This window comes from Schistocerca cancellata, chromosome 11, assembly GCF_023864275.1.
Source record: "Schistocerca cancellata isolate TAMUIC-IGC-003103 chromosome 11, iqSchCanc2.1, whole genome shotgun sequence".
Classification (NCBI taxonomy): Eukaryota; Metazoa; Arthropoda; class Insecta; order Orthoptera; family Acrididae; genus Schistocerca; species Schistocerca cancellata.
In genome coordinates, this window is record NC_064636.1 from 37,301,952 (window position 1) to 37,318,574 (window position 16,623).

Genomic DNA, 16,623 nt, shown 5'->3' on the forward strand with positions numbered 1-16,623 from the left:
AACAGATTGGTAGAGGTTCAACTGCCTTCAATCCTTTGAATTTCCAGCTGTGCGGACATTTAAAATTTTGAGGACTGGGCACCTTTGGTGTCATTCAACAAACTCGTACTGTGCTTTTTCAAAGCCTTTTTAGAATTTTGTTTAGTAGATTCTACTGCGAAAAAATTATGTCAGGTTATTGCATTTGAAAGAAGATCTTTTCTGTGAGATACTGCAAAGAAACATAAGACCTACACAGTGACCATTTTTTATACTGAAATAAAAATAATGTGTTGTTTTAATAAAACAAAACATTTTTTTTTCATCTTTTCTTTCCTTATTGCAGACAGAATTAGAAACTGGTGGTACTAAAAATAAATCTTTTTGAAAATATAGTTTTTATTGAAAACTGCTTAGCATGAAAACTTTTGAAGGATTTTGGAAAGCAAAGTCCTACCTCACGTACTTCTCAATAGAACCTGGTACATTTTCTTGTCACTTTTCCAGATCATGCCTCGATTCATTCTGCACAAACGTAACATCTTCTCTGGGGCCTCTGTGACATTTCTGTAACCAGCTTCAGTATAGAAAAATATCTTCCATTGAGTCTGTTTACAAGTGAACTACCTTGTGGGAAAGCCTCCTTTGTGTATCAAAGCCACTTCAATTTAGTAATGAATTCAAGATGATGTCTACTAATAGGCAAATGAAGTTACAATTGTTGTTATGTAAATGTGAAAAAAGCTTTATTCCACCACTTTATTTACTTCATCTCAAAAGGGTAGCAGCCCATTAGCTGGTCACTGCATTGTTTTTATAACAATGCAAAATACAGATTTTCTGTTATTCCTAATGTTGCTACACAAATTTTGGAATATATTAACAGAGCTGAGAAACAGCCAGTGGGGATCCTATGTTGCTCGTCTTTTTCAAGCAAAATCTATGTGATGTACAAACTACGTTGCTCTTCTTCAAAGTGTTAAAGATATTGGTGTATTCTGCAGCCATCAACAATGTGCACATGTGTAACACCAAATCTGAGCATGTGTCTACACAAATTTGTGACTCTGTGAGGAGGAGAGCTGAAGGGTGTGTGACAACAAATGGAAACCACAAGGAATGTTGGAAGTACAGGTGCCTGTCGTACGACAGCCTGGGGTGTAACTCGATTAATCTACATATACAACTATACTCTGCAAACCACTGCGAAGTGCATGGCAGAGGGTATGTTCCATAATAACAGTAATCAGGGTTTCTTTCTGTTCCACTTACATATGAAGCACAGGAATAATTATAATTTGAATGTCTCTGTGCAGACTGTAATTGTTCTAATCTTATCCTCACAAGCCCTGTGTTAGCAATACATACGGGGTTGTAGCACATTGCTAAGATCATTGTTTAAAACCAGTTCTTGAAACTTCGTTAGCAGACTTTCTTGGGTATTTTATGTCTATCTTCAAGGGTCTGCCAGTTCAGTTCCTTCAGTAGCTCTGTGACTCCATCCCACATGTCAAACAAATCTGTGACCATTCGTGTTGCCCTTCTGCGTATATATTCAACATTCCCATTTAGTCCTATTGGTAAGGGTTTCACACACATTAGCAATATTCCAGAACTGGTTGTACGAGTGATTTGTAAGCAGTCTCCTTTGTAGACTGACTGCACTTCCCCAGTATTCTACCAATAAACCGAAATCTACTTCCTGTTTCACCCACGACTGATCCTATGTGATTATTTCATTTCATATCCCTACAGAGTGTCACACCCAGGTATTTGTACGAGTTGGCCGATTCCAATAGTGACTCACTGACATAATAGTCATAGAATATTACATTTTTTTCACTATACGAAGTGTATAACTTTACATTTTTGAACATTTAAAGCAAGTCTCTATTGGTCCCTCATGGACAGGGGACATCAGCTGGTTAAGCAATTGTCAATATCAATGAAATACTCCAACAGCTGTGTAACCAAGATGATGATTTTTTTTAATTTAATTTAATTTTTTTTATTTTGACAACAAACAGTTTCAGCATTCCACTATGCCATCTTCAAAGCCATCATCTTTAAAGCAAGTTGCCAACCTTTGCAGTACTTTGACATCTTATCAAGATCTGACTGATGTTTATTCAGTATCTTTCATGTAGCACTCCATTATAGAGAACTGCAAATATGCGACATGAACAGCAACGGTCCCCACACACCACCCTGGAGCATACCCAAAGTTATTTCTACATCTGACGATGACTCTACAACCAAGATAACAACCTGCATTCTATGTACCAAAAGTCTTCAATCCAGTCACAAATTTCACTTGATATCCTATATAATCGTACTTTTGACAATAAAAGTAGATGTGGTACTGAGTCAAATGCTTTTCAGAAATTAAGAGATACTGCATTACCTGCCTGCCTTGATCCAAAGCTTTCAGAATGTCATGTAACAGAAGTGTGACATGGGTTTCATGTGATCTGTGTGTGTTGCAGTCATGTTGATGGCAAAATTTTTGCTGTTTTGACTAGCAGTGCCCCCTGTAAAAATATGAGACGCTTTCTCTAATCAACCTGTACACAAATCAGAACAGATGAGATGGGCCGGTGCAGGACGACAGATGCTGAGAGGCGACCTTGGAGACTGCACTGGGTGAAGAAACCGGAAGGTGGTACTCACGACGGGCTGACCCCTCCAAATAGTATGAGATTGGCTGGGCTACTGGTTACCCATATTTCAGGATCCTTATTGTTCTCTGGGTCCAAAACCAGTTACACAATATCCAGAAGCTTTGTCCATCAGCAGTCTTTTTAAGCTGATCACTGCGCCATTTTAAGTGGAGTTACATTTGATATGCCTACAAACTGTTACATCTAGGTATTCGAACAAGTTTACTGACTGAAATCGTGACTTGCTGGTATTTTAGTTGCAGTATACTAAATGTTTTTGCAAGTTATGAACTGCACAGTTTTACATTTCTGAACATTTAAAGCAAGATGCAAATCTTAGCTCCAATTTGAAACCTTATCAAGATATGACTGAATATGTCTGCGCCTATTTTTCAGATAGATAACTACATTGCCTGCAACAAGTGCGAGGTTATTAATTTTGTCTGCAAGGTCATTTATACACAATATGGATAGTAAGGATGCTTAAACATTTTGATGGGGCATACCTCAAGTTACATCTATATCTGTGGGCAAATCTATATCTACAACCATGTGCTCCATCCTCTCTACCGAAAAATCCTCAATACAGTTGATTAGTGACTACACAGAACATTATTTACAGATTTAATCTATTAGGTTATCTTTAATACTGTCCACCAGAGACTCTGCTGTCACACACCTCTGCTTGTAAGTTTTTGGACAGACTTCTCATTAACTTGATGCCCAATCTTCTTTTGCCAGGTTCATTAGTCTGTACGGTAAATTAAGTAACTGGTTCTTCTTCAACTTGAAATGTTTGTGAAGGAAAATGGTGGCCACATGAGTGATATCATTTTCAAGTGATAGGCATTTTAAATTGCAAGCATTGTGAATCCATGCTGTATTTATTTTATATCTTTGTGAATAAATTTGTATCACTAGCAGAGGTTTCAAAACTGCCTGTTTCCCTGCCACGTCTGTTACACGAGATGCAAGGATGTCATAACAGACAACTAGGTCTATTAGCTGAAAACATGATGATGATGTACATCTGTTTGACCCTCAACAAAAAATAAAGTAATGTACTGTATCTAAACAGACAGATAGATCCATTATTGTATGACTGCATGATTACCGAGCAATTACACCCATTAAATACCTAAGAGAATGCGAATGGAGGAATTTCAAGTGAAATGACCACACAAAACTAACTGCAGGTAAGGCAGATGTCAGAATGAGATTCACTGGACGAATCCTCAGGATGTATGGGCCACCCAGAAGTGAAGTGCCTTACAAAACCTTCCTTCCACCAATACCCGAATACTGCTCATCTGTCTGTGATTCTTACACCTAAAATTGATAGTAAACAGAGAAGATGCAAAGAAGTGCATTTTTAGATTACACATATGCTCAACAAACTCCAGTAGTGGGGGCTGCAAGAGTGGTGCTGAATTTCACGGTGAGGTTTACAGATAAAGTTCTGAGGTTTGTATTGCTCATTCTGTAAATACATACTATACAAGACCATGTTGTCCACATTGCACAATTTAAGAATATTTATTTGTTTTTGGGTGGAGTAGACTATCTTTTACATAATTCTAAGTTCTGTGAGAATGAAAAATTATTTAAACGAAAATTCATTTCCCAACATAAGTAACCCTGTCCTTTTTCAGATTCAAAGCCACCTTCCTCGACGAGGGTGTGTGACATTACGATAATGCTGCCTCTCTCCACTCGAAGAAGTTACAAAATGTTTATTTCAATTTCTGACGGTTTGAGTTAGTCAGTTAAGATGAGTTCGATTAAGAACAGTGATTGTTAGCAAATCATCAATAGCATGGTTTATTACCACAATTATTAATAATTTCAAACATTTTTTAAGATACTTGGCTTTAGTGCTATTGTGCATGTCACCGTACAACACTGATCACTTTACAATTCTCAAAGCAAACAAAATGCGGTACGAATAACAAAAGAAAATCAGCAAATACATCCGAGCAATGTCAGTAACCACATTGTCTGAACTCAACTCAACTTATTCCCACTCACTATCACATAAATAATGCAGTGTGAATAATTACAGTGAATTCTTTCTTACGAAAGGGCATGTCTCACGTGAACACAGTTAGCAAGCACGTGCGACCCATGCTGACAAGAGCATCATCTCAATCCAACTGCTATGCTCGGACTAACTGTTGCACCATGCCAAGCACTCGTGCCCAGCAACAAAAATCACACTCATAGTCAGCAGGAAGTGATTATTGTGGAATTCTTACCTCAGCTAAACAAGAGGTAGCTGGAACACACACTCTGCGATGAAGTAGATCGATACATTTATGAACAAACGTTACAAACAATGGCAAATACCTTGATGTGTGAGAATCTAAGATCGTCAAACCCCCGTTGCATTGAAGCCCTCATCCAAACCTTGTCCCCCAAAACCAAATGACAAGTAGCAACACCTACACTTTAAAAGTTATCACCATATCCACATCAAATGCCCCCCCCCCCCTCCCGACAGACTGGCAAGCTGTCCCACAACTACCCCTACAGGCATTATTCACAAACTAATGCCCTCCTGTCAGAAGCACCCTCATCACCTAGGATCTGATATGCCTCCACTGAACATACCACACACTTTCGGATTGAGCCCTGAAATTGGATACCCTCCCTTTTGTCTCCCACCTACTCCACCCAGCGTTGGCATCCATCGCTCTGGTCGCCTCTGTAACTTAACAGTCAGACTCTACAACAATGTCACATGATTATCCACACCTTGATGTTGCTACCCTGCAATATTGTCCTGTCCCAAACACCTGTTGTTAACTGTATGATTAGTTATGATAAAATGACTGGAAACATCACATTGGTGGTTAAAAAATTATTGTAGCTTGAATATTATTAAAGTATGCCAAGGCAATGGCACACTGAGAATCCACAATGTTCTTGGTACAATTTGTTACAATTGTCAGTTAATAACACACCTATGTTTAACACTTTCAGAAGATGCTAAGATGCAAATTAAGATCATATAACACTCACGGCTCGTATAGCACAATGGGTAGCGTCACAGAATTCTCAGGTGTATGTCAATGTGTCACTGGTCTGCGCCTCCTTGGAGCCAATTTTTTTTTTTTTTTTTCCTGACAGTGGCGTTTCTTAGCAGGTTCTGATACTTTCTTGTTAAATTAATAAAAGTATGTTCTCCAATATCCCATGTCATGCACTTTCTGGGAAGTCAGTTTGTTTGCTTGATTGGTTTTAGCTACAAAACAGCACGCACTACTTAAACGTTCTTGTTTTAAGTGTATTCCACATATTGTAGTGATTCTTGCTGAAGAAACAGTGATCAAGTACGAATGGCCTTAGGATTTTACTAAATAGTAAGAATAACAAAATCATTTTTATCTTACATGGTGAATTATTGTAAATTTGCATCACACTACTTGTAATGGAACTTTTGTACGCCACTGTTATTACTGACTGAACATGGTACATTCCTTTTTGCCTTACAACATTTTCATGGATATTAAAGTTTTTATTTATGTATACTACAGACAAAACACGACTAGCCTCTGGACAAGGGAGTAACTGTTCATTTTAACAGAGCTAACATAGCAAATCTATGCTCATCCCTTTAATAATCAATATGACGTGCGAGCGAGACGCAGCCAACAACAGCCACTGGAGCGCACTGCAATCGCATATACCACATCGAGGAACACATGCCATACGCACAATTACATTGTTTCTGAGTTTTCAGCAGCACGCTGAACTCGGAACACTCAGTGTTGACATTCGAAACCACAGTCTGTGTGTAACAGTTTTAAATGCTACTCCACTGGTAAGTATGGGACAATAATGATCCAAACTAATATCTCCATAAAGAGATATAAAAAATTAATAATTAAAAAAATATTACGACTTACTTACACTTGGAAACCTTGTCGGCTCTGGCACTTCTCTCGGAAGCAGTTTGTCATCCATATTAGTGCCTGTAAGGAAAGGGACACATTAGAGACAAAGGCCAGTAATTTTAATTACAATTCTAGAAACTGAATCAGTGCCAGGTAGGACATACAATTCTCCTGCACTTGTGTATGCATGCATCTCTCCCTACCTCTCCCCCACAAATAAACAGTTCAATAACCGAGCGAGTTGCCTCATTTAGCACTATCAGTATATGCAGTAAAAATATACTGATACTTACTTAGAATACTGTAAAAAGTAAATTAAGAACTACAAAAAATGAAAATCATGACTAAAATAACTTCAATGGTCCTGGTCTCACCTTGAAATAAAACAACAATCTTATTCCACCAGTTTCAAGATATGAATGTGCAATGCAGAGATTAACATTTCCATAACTGGCCTATGATGAATACTGACTTATTTAACTGCCTCTCACTATGGCTATCATAAACAGCTTTCCACAGAGAAATCAATATGAGGCCTCAAAAGTGAAGAGCTGGCAGAGCTAAGCAAGAAAAATTAAGCTGTTGGTGCATACTGTGGCTCTCACAAAGCCTTGAAACTGGGGGAGGGAGGGGTGGGGGGTGGGGACAGAACGGGAGGAGGGGGAGTGGTGGTGCAATACAGCTGAACAAAAGGATTTATTCCAAAAGCTAGCATGTTTTCCCTCATTTTCGGTTTGTCTGTCAATGACTCAAGGCTGTTGTTCTTCAGTGAGTTGTCTCCCTTACCCCTACAGAGATAAAATATTCTTAATATCTGCAGCCATTTTTTCTCAGTTGCTACTTCAGTTATGCTTCATTATACACGCTGTTACAAAAAGGTACGGCCAAACTTTCAGGAAACATTCCTCACACACAAAGAAAGAAAATATGTTATGTGGACATGTGTCCGGAAATGCTTACTTTCCATGTTACAGCTCATTTTATTACTTCTCTTCAAATCTCATTAATCATGGAATGGAAACACACAGCAAGAGAACGTACCAGCGTGACTTCAAACACTTTGTTACAGGAAATATTCAAAATGTCCTCCGTTAGCGAGGATACGTGCATCCACCCTCCGTCGCAAGGAAACCCTGATGTGCTGATGCAGCCCTCAAGAATGGCGTATTGTATCACAGCCGTCCACAATACGAGCACGAAGAGTCTCTACATTTGGTACCGGGGTTGCGTAGACAAGAGCTTTCAAATGCTCCCATAAATGAAAGTCAAGAGGGTTGAGGTCAGGAGAGCGTGGAGGCCACGGAATTGGTCCGCCTCTACCAATCCGCCGGTCACCGAATCTGTTGTTGAGAAGCGTACGAACACTTTGACTGAAATGTGCAGGAGCTCCATCGTGCACGAACCACAATTTGTGTCGTACTTGTAAAGGCACATGTTCTAGCAGCACAGGTAGAGTATCCCGTATGAAATCGTGATAACGTGCTCCATTGAGCGTAGGTGGGAGAACAAACTAAAATGAGCTCTAACATGGAAATTAAGCATTTCCGGACACAAGTCCACATAACATCTTTTCTTTATTTGTGTGTGAGGAATGTTTCCTGAAAGTCTGGCCGTACCTTTTTGTAACACCCTGTATACATATGAAAAATCAGTCTTTTGCAACTGAATGTTTTATTTGTGTGTACTAAATAAGTAAGAGCACTTTCAGTGTGCCAAAGTATATATTATGGGCAGTGCAGTGTTTAAATGCAGCCTAAAAAAAAAGAAGAAATCTCTACTATGTGCACCTAGTACATGCAAAAGAATGTATGGATATGTGACAAGGACATAAAAATGAATACCATCGAGGACGCCCAGCATGAATAGGCAAAATATGTTTGATACATCTAAATAAGAATGATTTTTTTCTTGTCTACAAGATAAAGCACATGGAAATAAAATTTGTCAAAGTAAAATTTGCCAAACCCTGAAAAAGTGGACCCAATACTAGGCAGGCTAAATATTACAGAAAAGAAAAAAGAACAGAGATAAACTAATTAAGCAGCTCAGTTCAAAGCGTTTCATCATTAGAAGCATCTCTCATCTCTCACTGTGTTGTTCTGAAGACAAGAGGGTTTTCTCATTTTCCCACTGTCACTACCTGTTGTCTTGTGGACTTACTATATACACTGGGGGAGTGCATCTACAGTAATTAAGCAAAATGTTTGTACAACAGCAAGTAGTATAACTACTGAATAAATTAGATAACTGTACATCTTACACAAGGCTTGACACTCAATTTCCAATACGTTTACTCCCAAATGGTTGTTGTTGCTGACAATAAAAATCAGATTTAGCTGAAATGTTTCTTACACAGTCACAATAAAGACACGACAACAATTTTCATCTAGACTTTGCCTGGTTGTGTGCTCTGATGGAAGATATTCAACAAATTCCAATCTAACATAAAGCAAGAAATTGGAAATCCCTGCCAATTCAAAAGAAAATTAAAAACATACCTCATTAACTACTCTTTCAACTATCTGAATATCTAGGTTCAGTGATATGTTAGCCATATAGTAAATATTAGTGTTTGTGATAAAGCTGTATGACAAGTAATAATGTACTATAAATAACACTCAGTATTTATGGATGTAAAAATATTTTCTTTGAAAAATGCTTTGTAATAAAATGAATAGTAAGCTGCCGAAAGCCAAAGCTACATATTAAAAATTAGGAAGTAGCAGCTTCTTCCAAAATAGCAGCTTTCGTTCCAGTGCCTTGGGTTAAAGTCAGGTGGTATTAATATGAACAGTGTTTAGTATAGGGATAGTTTATTGTTAGCAAAGTACACACATTAAGTTTCTTTGACTCACCTCCATTTTGGTAAAATTTACCGGTATGCCTCGACATGTTTCTGTCCTGAAGATTCTTTCTCGACAAGATCTGCAGAATGTGACCAACCAATGCAAACTTTTCATTTCGGATGCACCAGAAGCTTAGTTTCAAAAACCACATTTAGTTCAGTGAAAGCACAACAGAATATGTTCACTATTCCATTTACTTCTTTCACTGTCCAACCTTCATTAACTACAAAACATCACAGACAGAAAGAGTGACTTCATTTTGAATTTTTACCGTTAACTTCTCAATGTGTGGATTACACATTATTCCTGTCCCATTATTATTGACACTCTGTCTCTTACGTAGATGGGACCAGTGTGATAAGCTTAGCGTGGTACTTATAAACCCAAAGAAATTTGTAAGTAACAAATGTCTGGGTGTAGATTGTGTACATCTAAATAGGCTATTCTCAGTGACTGAGTAAAATGTTTTTCGACATTTGCAAAATCATCAATTATCAGGGAAACTGACAGTGTGTCGAATGGATGTTAAAAACAAAAGAATCAACTGCAAATAAAAAATGTAGATATATTCGAACATATGATTTACTTAAAAGCATTCAAAACAGTGATAAACATTTTCTAATGCATTCAAATATAAATGGTATAGCCTCAGATTTGTTGTAACCCAAGTTATTCTAAAACTGATGAACTTCCAAGTTTTACTTTCAGAATGTTCAAATTTAAAAATTTTATGTTTAAACAAACATTGGCTGACAAAGGCAGTATAGAAATTCTAAACAAAATTGAACATTTTACACTTGTCAGTAGTTTTTGTGGAGGTAAAAGGTCTCATGGGGGCTGCTGCATGCTTCTAAATGACTCAATAAATTTTAAAGACAGTGAATTCAATTGTTTGAATGAGGAAGGTAATTTTGAAAGTTGTGCTGTGGAACGAATTGATTTAAATACTGTATCTCTTTACAGAATTCCTGGAAATGCTGTAGCAAAATTATTTTTATCTAAATTTCAATGTCTATTAGAAAGACTTCCGAAAACCAGAAAGAAAGAAAAAAATAGTAATTGCAGCCAACCTTAATATAAATGTATTAAATAATAATAATATTGTAAATCTTTGTTACTTAATTCAGAAACATGCTTTTAATTTAAATTTCACTTAAAGTACTAGAAGAAATAGCCACTCGGAAACACATATTATCAGTTTCCAAAAATAGGAAAACCAAACCGTGTGAAAACATGTTTTGAAAGGGAAGAGAATGTAAATATATTTCCTAAAAAACTATAAACAGGCTTCTAGATAATAGTGTGTCAAGTGAAAAAAATTTCAAAACATTCCTAAATGGTTTCCTAGATTTTTGAACTAAACTTTCCCCCTCAAGCCTGGCAACAAAGAGTGGCCAACAAAATAAACTGGATTACACAAGGAATAAAAGTTTCTAGTGCCAGGAAAAGAACTTCACAATGAGTTAAAACATGACAAAAATTCTGACTAAAGAGATATAAGAATACATTCAAAAAAGTTGTACAGGCAGCAAGAAATTTGGTTAACAACCTGTTTATTAGTAAACATGAAAATAAATCAAGGGCTATTTCAGATGTTGTCAAATCTGTTAAAACATTCAAAAGAATTACCCCAAAAGATGTAGAAGATGCTGCAGTGCCTTTAAAAAACAAGAAATCAGCTGGGTGGGATGAAATTCCAACCACTGTAGTCAAGGCTGTTTATAACATCATTTCTTATCCATTGGCTGAAATTATTAATCAGACATTTGAGGCAGGATATTTCCCAGATGTGTTAAAATATGCTGAAATAAGACCATTGTTCAAGAAAGGCTCAACGGATGACATGGGAAACTGCTGCACTATTTCCCTGATGCCAGTTTCTGCTAAGGTGATAGAAAGGATTATTGCAAAACATCTTGAAAACTTTCTTATATAAAATGACATTATACTTAAAAATCAATTTGGATTTCTAAAAGGGAAAAATACAATAAACACTATCAGGGAATTCACTGAAAAGACAAGCTCTGCTTTAGACAAGGGTAAAAAGGTCACAGGTATTTTTTGTGATTTGACCAAAGGTTTTGACTCTGTCAGTTACTTGCTACTTCTACACAAGTTAGAGAGAGATGGGACTGTGGACAGGGCATTACAGTGGTTCAAATCTTATTGGTCAAAAAAAAAAAAAAAAAAAAAAAAAAAAAAAAAAAAAAAAAAAAAAACCCAGGGACTTATACTAAATTCAAACAGGAAATTATCATTCTCGGACTGGGTTAGGTTAGGTTAGTGTTGTTAAACGTCCCGTCGACAACGAGGTCATTAGAGACGGAGCGCTAGCTCGGGTTAGGGAAAGGTGGGGAAGGAAATCGGCCATGCCCTTTGAAAGGAACTATCCCGGCATTTGCCTGAAACGATTTAGGGAAATCACGGAAAACCTAAATCAGGATGGCTGGAGACGGGATTGAACCATCGTCCTCCCGAATGCGAGTCCAGTGTGCTAACCACTGCACCACCTCGCTCGGTCTCAGACTGGAAAAAGATTTGTACAGTGGTCTCAAAGGCCTTAATTTTTGAGCCTTATCTTTTTCTGCTGTACATAAATGATTTACCTTTAAGCATTGATGTTCACTCCGGTTTATTCACAGATGATACCTCAGTTTTAATTTAAAATAACAATTTTGAACAAATTCACGATACTGGGGATAAAATAATGGGAAACCTAGACCGATGGTTTCAGTAAAATGGATTAAAACTTATCAGTACAGTTCAGTGCTAAAACATCATCAGCATCTCCCATGGAAAAAGTGCACGGCAATCAAGAAATGACTGAAGCAAGTTATGTAAAATTTCTAGGTCCAAATCTTGCACATGCAGACTTCTTAGCAAACAAACTAAACAGCCTACCTAATGCGATGAACATTTTATCTGGTTCCACCCTTATGGATACCAGGAACATAGTCTACCACAGCTACTTTAAGAGTACGGGCATAATTCAATATGGAATAATTTTCTGAGGAACTCTGCGAACAGCCCAAGATTAATTACACTTCAAAAGAGAATTATAAGAAACATGGGTTTAGTTCAAAAAAGAACATTCTATCACCCATTATTTAAAAAATTAAAAATATTCAACATTCCTTCTCTGTACATGTACGAAATTTTTATTTTCATACATAAAAATCAAAACTCACTCGACAATTTTCATTTTAACCACAATTACAGTACTCGTCACAGACACAGTATCACCCTTCCCTCTCATAATTTACAACTTTACAATCAAAGACCACTGTACATGGGCTTAAAAATTTACAATAAACTAAATAACACAAATCTGTTAAATATGGAGTTGGACCCACTAAAAACATTGTTATTTAATACACTAATGGAAAAATGTTGTTATTCGATCGAAGAATTAATGCAGGACACTTTGGCAATTTGAAAATAAAAGAAACAATAAAGATTACGTATTGTATAATAAATTGTTAATATATTGTATTTATTGTATTGCAAGCTGCAAAATGACCATAAGTGTTATATATGTTCTTGCTAAAATGTTCATGTCTGAAAATTCAGAAATGTCTGCTTAAATATGTTAATTATTACTATCTTTTTTTTTAAGTAATTTGATGCGCCTCCAGTACAAAAATCTTTGATTTGTCACTACATTCTACATGTTTTCACATTTACAACAGAGCCAGAGAGTAGAATGTCACAGCTGGCTAAGAAATGGAAGCACCTACCAGCTGTCATGTGAGCAACAAATGGTATGAGGTGTCACCTATGGCAGTGACAGAGAGGTTTTCAGGTATTAAAAAACCTACCAAGGCACATTAAATGTCGGGTCAATAAGGTAATTGAGTTTAAACTGATTTAAAGAAGTTTCTGTTGGGCAACTCCTTATACTTCACTAAAGATATTTGTCACAGAAAATACCGAATTCAATATTTTTGATCATTCGAGAATTGGCATTGCAAAACTACAATCATTTCTAACATAATGTCTTAACAATATTTTGCATTTAACTTAGATAATACATGCACCTTTGACTTCTTTCCACAGCTCTGAGACACCTCTCCACAGGATCTGTGGTCTATGAGTAACATAAAGGATTACTCCGAAAGAGAATATAAGTGTGTTCTACTCCAGCAACCCACCAGATATCAAAGTGCCTGAGATCTCTTGTCCCAACTCTGCTGAGTACAACTCTCACTCAGGCAGCCACTACAGGGATCAAAGGCTTCACAGCCAACATATTCCACTTAGGGCCTACAGCAGTAGCAGAAGTGCTGTCCAATCCTGAGCAGATCCGTGTATCCTCGTACCAGAAATTCTAAGACAGTCAGCACATTTTTTAGACACATCTGGACACCTTAAAAGTGCAACTAGCCTATATTGTAATATCATTTACAAACATTGCACAAAAAAATGCATAATGGCTTGAGTATGATAGTGCTCTGCCTCAAAACCTTGGCTCTGATGACTGACAGGTCTGTCATATGGCCTGGGGTATACGTTAGTTGGAAAATAACAGTCAGGTGGAAATATAAATAAATGCAGGCTGCCACTAGACAGAGTCCCCAACTTTCTTTTTTCTGGACTAATTCCTACTGATAGTTACGCAGATGAGAGAACCATGAAATTATTTAGCCCAATACAATTTAAAAAAGGGCAATGGCCATGGCACCAATATATTTTAATTCTCGATAACAAACCGTTTCTCCTTGACAACTCCTGCTACTGTGTAAAACTCTCTCTGCCAACATAATTTGTAAAGGGTGGTGGCTAGGAGTTAATAACTCCATCTCAATATATTAAAAAAAGAGAAAAACAGCTCCACAAATTTTCAGCATATAGCTATCTTTAAAAATTAAGTTATGGTGCGCTTGTAAAATTAATCGTTCCACATCATTATGATTTATGGTACAAAGGAACCATGGAGCAGGAACCCAGCAAGCAACCAAATAACATGCATATATATTATAAAATCAACTTAAAATGCACATACACACTTCTCGGCAGTACGGGTAGTTTTGGAGCAAACACCGATTTATGACTCCTAAGCAACAAATATCTCCTTGGTGTCATTTGGGAGGAGTGCTGGGAGTAAGATTCAAATAAGGGCAAAATGAAACAGACTATTTTCGTCCCATCTAACGTCGTTTAAACTAAGAAGAACAACACTGCAACATGCACCGAAAAAGTTGTCAAATACTCAACAAGAAGAGTTCCCTAAATTTTCATTAATTGTTGTATAATATTATATACACGTAAACACAATTATCGAACGCTGGGATAAATTTCCTGTCCGTAGAGCTTAAAACAAAAGGAAAGAATACTTGCATCATTAAACTGTTAGCAAATAACCCCCTGCACTCGAAGAACTCGTGTGTATAACAAAGTAGTTGCCAAAATTAATTTGGCAAAATCACTACTTATTCTCTCAAAATAAAAAATATGCAGCAATTTGAAATTATTACTACCTTCCAACAGCTTCAAACAGTTGTGGATATGCGAAGTTTCATAGTTCCTCATTCTTACCTGGGGCTTCTTATCAATTTAAATAAAATTCTAACACAGATTTATATATCTTCAGCGCACTTCTGAAACGATGGACGGATGTCGAACAACTGCACGTTACGTAACAATATTTGTTCTTGCAGCACACCGATTAATTTATTATGATAACCAAAAACTTGTTCTATTACTGTTATTAAAAGAGAGCTACGGTATTATTTGTCTTAATAACCAAATCCAATTCAAACACTAAAATTAACGCGCCAAACATGTTAACACTCCACAGTACACCACCATTCCATTGCCAACAAAGAAGCGTTTGAAAATGAAAAGTCCGTAAAATATTTTCAGTGTACACAATCACGTAATGATTATTATACAAAATTGTAGCTAGAGAAACTTATATCGGAGAAATTTAATTCATATGGAGAAAGGCATTCACACATATGTCCCACCTAATTAAAAATAAAAATAACTTATCGTCATTATATTATAACATCAATTGATATTAACCGGATATAAAACGAGTTTATCACCTCAAACATCCAGAGTCCTAATTATTAGATGCCAATGTGGAAAATTCCATTTTTATAGCGTCTCTGAAACTTTTTGATGTTTCGGTGTTGGCAGTTTACCATCATGCGAAACTGCCACTAGTTCAGTACTCATTTGTTTTTTGGCCGCAGCTGGAGTTGTCCACACTACTTTTAGGAACTAAATAAAGCTTTCCATTTAAACTTCTACTCTCGCCTATCTGTTGAAAAACGGTGGAGACATTAGTTTGCAATTTATTATTACTATTAATGTTTATGATACACGATGTAAATAACATAATATTTTCCGAGAGTTTTGTTTTAGCTTTTCTTTGCTTAATGCTGTTAATTTTCTGCATTAATGTTTTTATGGCTGTTTTATAAAGTACTTCGCTTCTGGCACCCATCAACTTTATTGTTTCAATTTTATCCCTGCTGATACTTTCGTGAAGGTTAGACTGCCTAGTTAACATGGTTCGCTCCATAAAGAGTGTATGAAACGACGATCTACAATGAACAAGAGAGGTTAGAGAGCTTGCACGTCTGTAAATCGGAAGCAATATATGCAGGACAAAGGTAGTTTATTGTAAGCGTCCGAGAAGTGTTATAAAATTTTTGTAATAATGGCTATGTTCTTTCACCAATTGGCCCCTACACTGGAAAGTTGTGAAGAGTTGAATTGGTTTCAGTATTAAATAAATAATATTGGTTACTAATAAAGTCTCAAGTGTATTTCCTAAGCAGCCATAACGTACGTTTCTAATTAATGGACAGATATGCAAGATTTAGTCTGAAAATGTATCGTTTGGAATTACAGAAAAATGTTGGATAATGTAAATTGCGGCCTTTTGATGGCGAAGAAAACATCTGAGAATGCTTTATTCAAGGAAAATTAGATAAATCTTTAGCAAAAATATGTTTTTTACGTACATTATTCAGCATAAATTCTTCGTTGAACTTCATGTAATAAGTCTGTAGTGTGTGATTTATTATACAACATGGGAAAAATACATCAATTATATGTAAATTACAGTCGCACGACTTAAATGTAGCTACCGATGTCTCCATAATTTCTACCAGTGACAAACGACATACAAGGTAGGCATGACAACACAATGTAGCAAGTGTTGCCAGTTATTAACAATAAAGTGTACTTTGTACACTGATGATTGTTTCATGACACTTAGGAAACAAAGTA

The 16,623-nt window shown here is 36.5% G+C and overlaps 1 protein-coding gene and 1 non-coding gene across 5 annotated transcripts in view; both read right to left on the bottom strand.

Annotated features, from left to right (window-relative positions):
• Positions 1-15,163, bottom strand: part of LOC126108481 (uncharacterized) — a 155,868-nt gene extending 140,705 nt beyond the window's left edge. For all 4 annotated transcript variants that reach the window (XM_049913733.1, XM_049913736.1, XM_049913734.1 and 1 more), the window contains exons 1-2: positions 14,917-15,163; positions 6,552-6,613 (exon numbers count right to left, since the gene is read on the bottom strand). In XM_049913733.1, coding sequence (XP_049769690.1) covers positions 6,552-6,605 — 54 coding nt within the window. In that variant the 5' untranslated portion in view covers positions 6,606-6,613; positions 14,917-15,163. The remainder of the gene's footprint in view (positions 1-6,551; positions 6,614-14,916) is intronic.
• Positions 11,825-11,897, bottom strand: Trnaa-cgc (transfer RNA alanine (anticodon CGC)). The gene has a single exon. It is a non-coding gene; the product is annotated as a tRNA-Ala (tRNA).
• Positions 15,164-16,623: the final 1,460 nt, after the last annotated feature.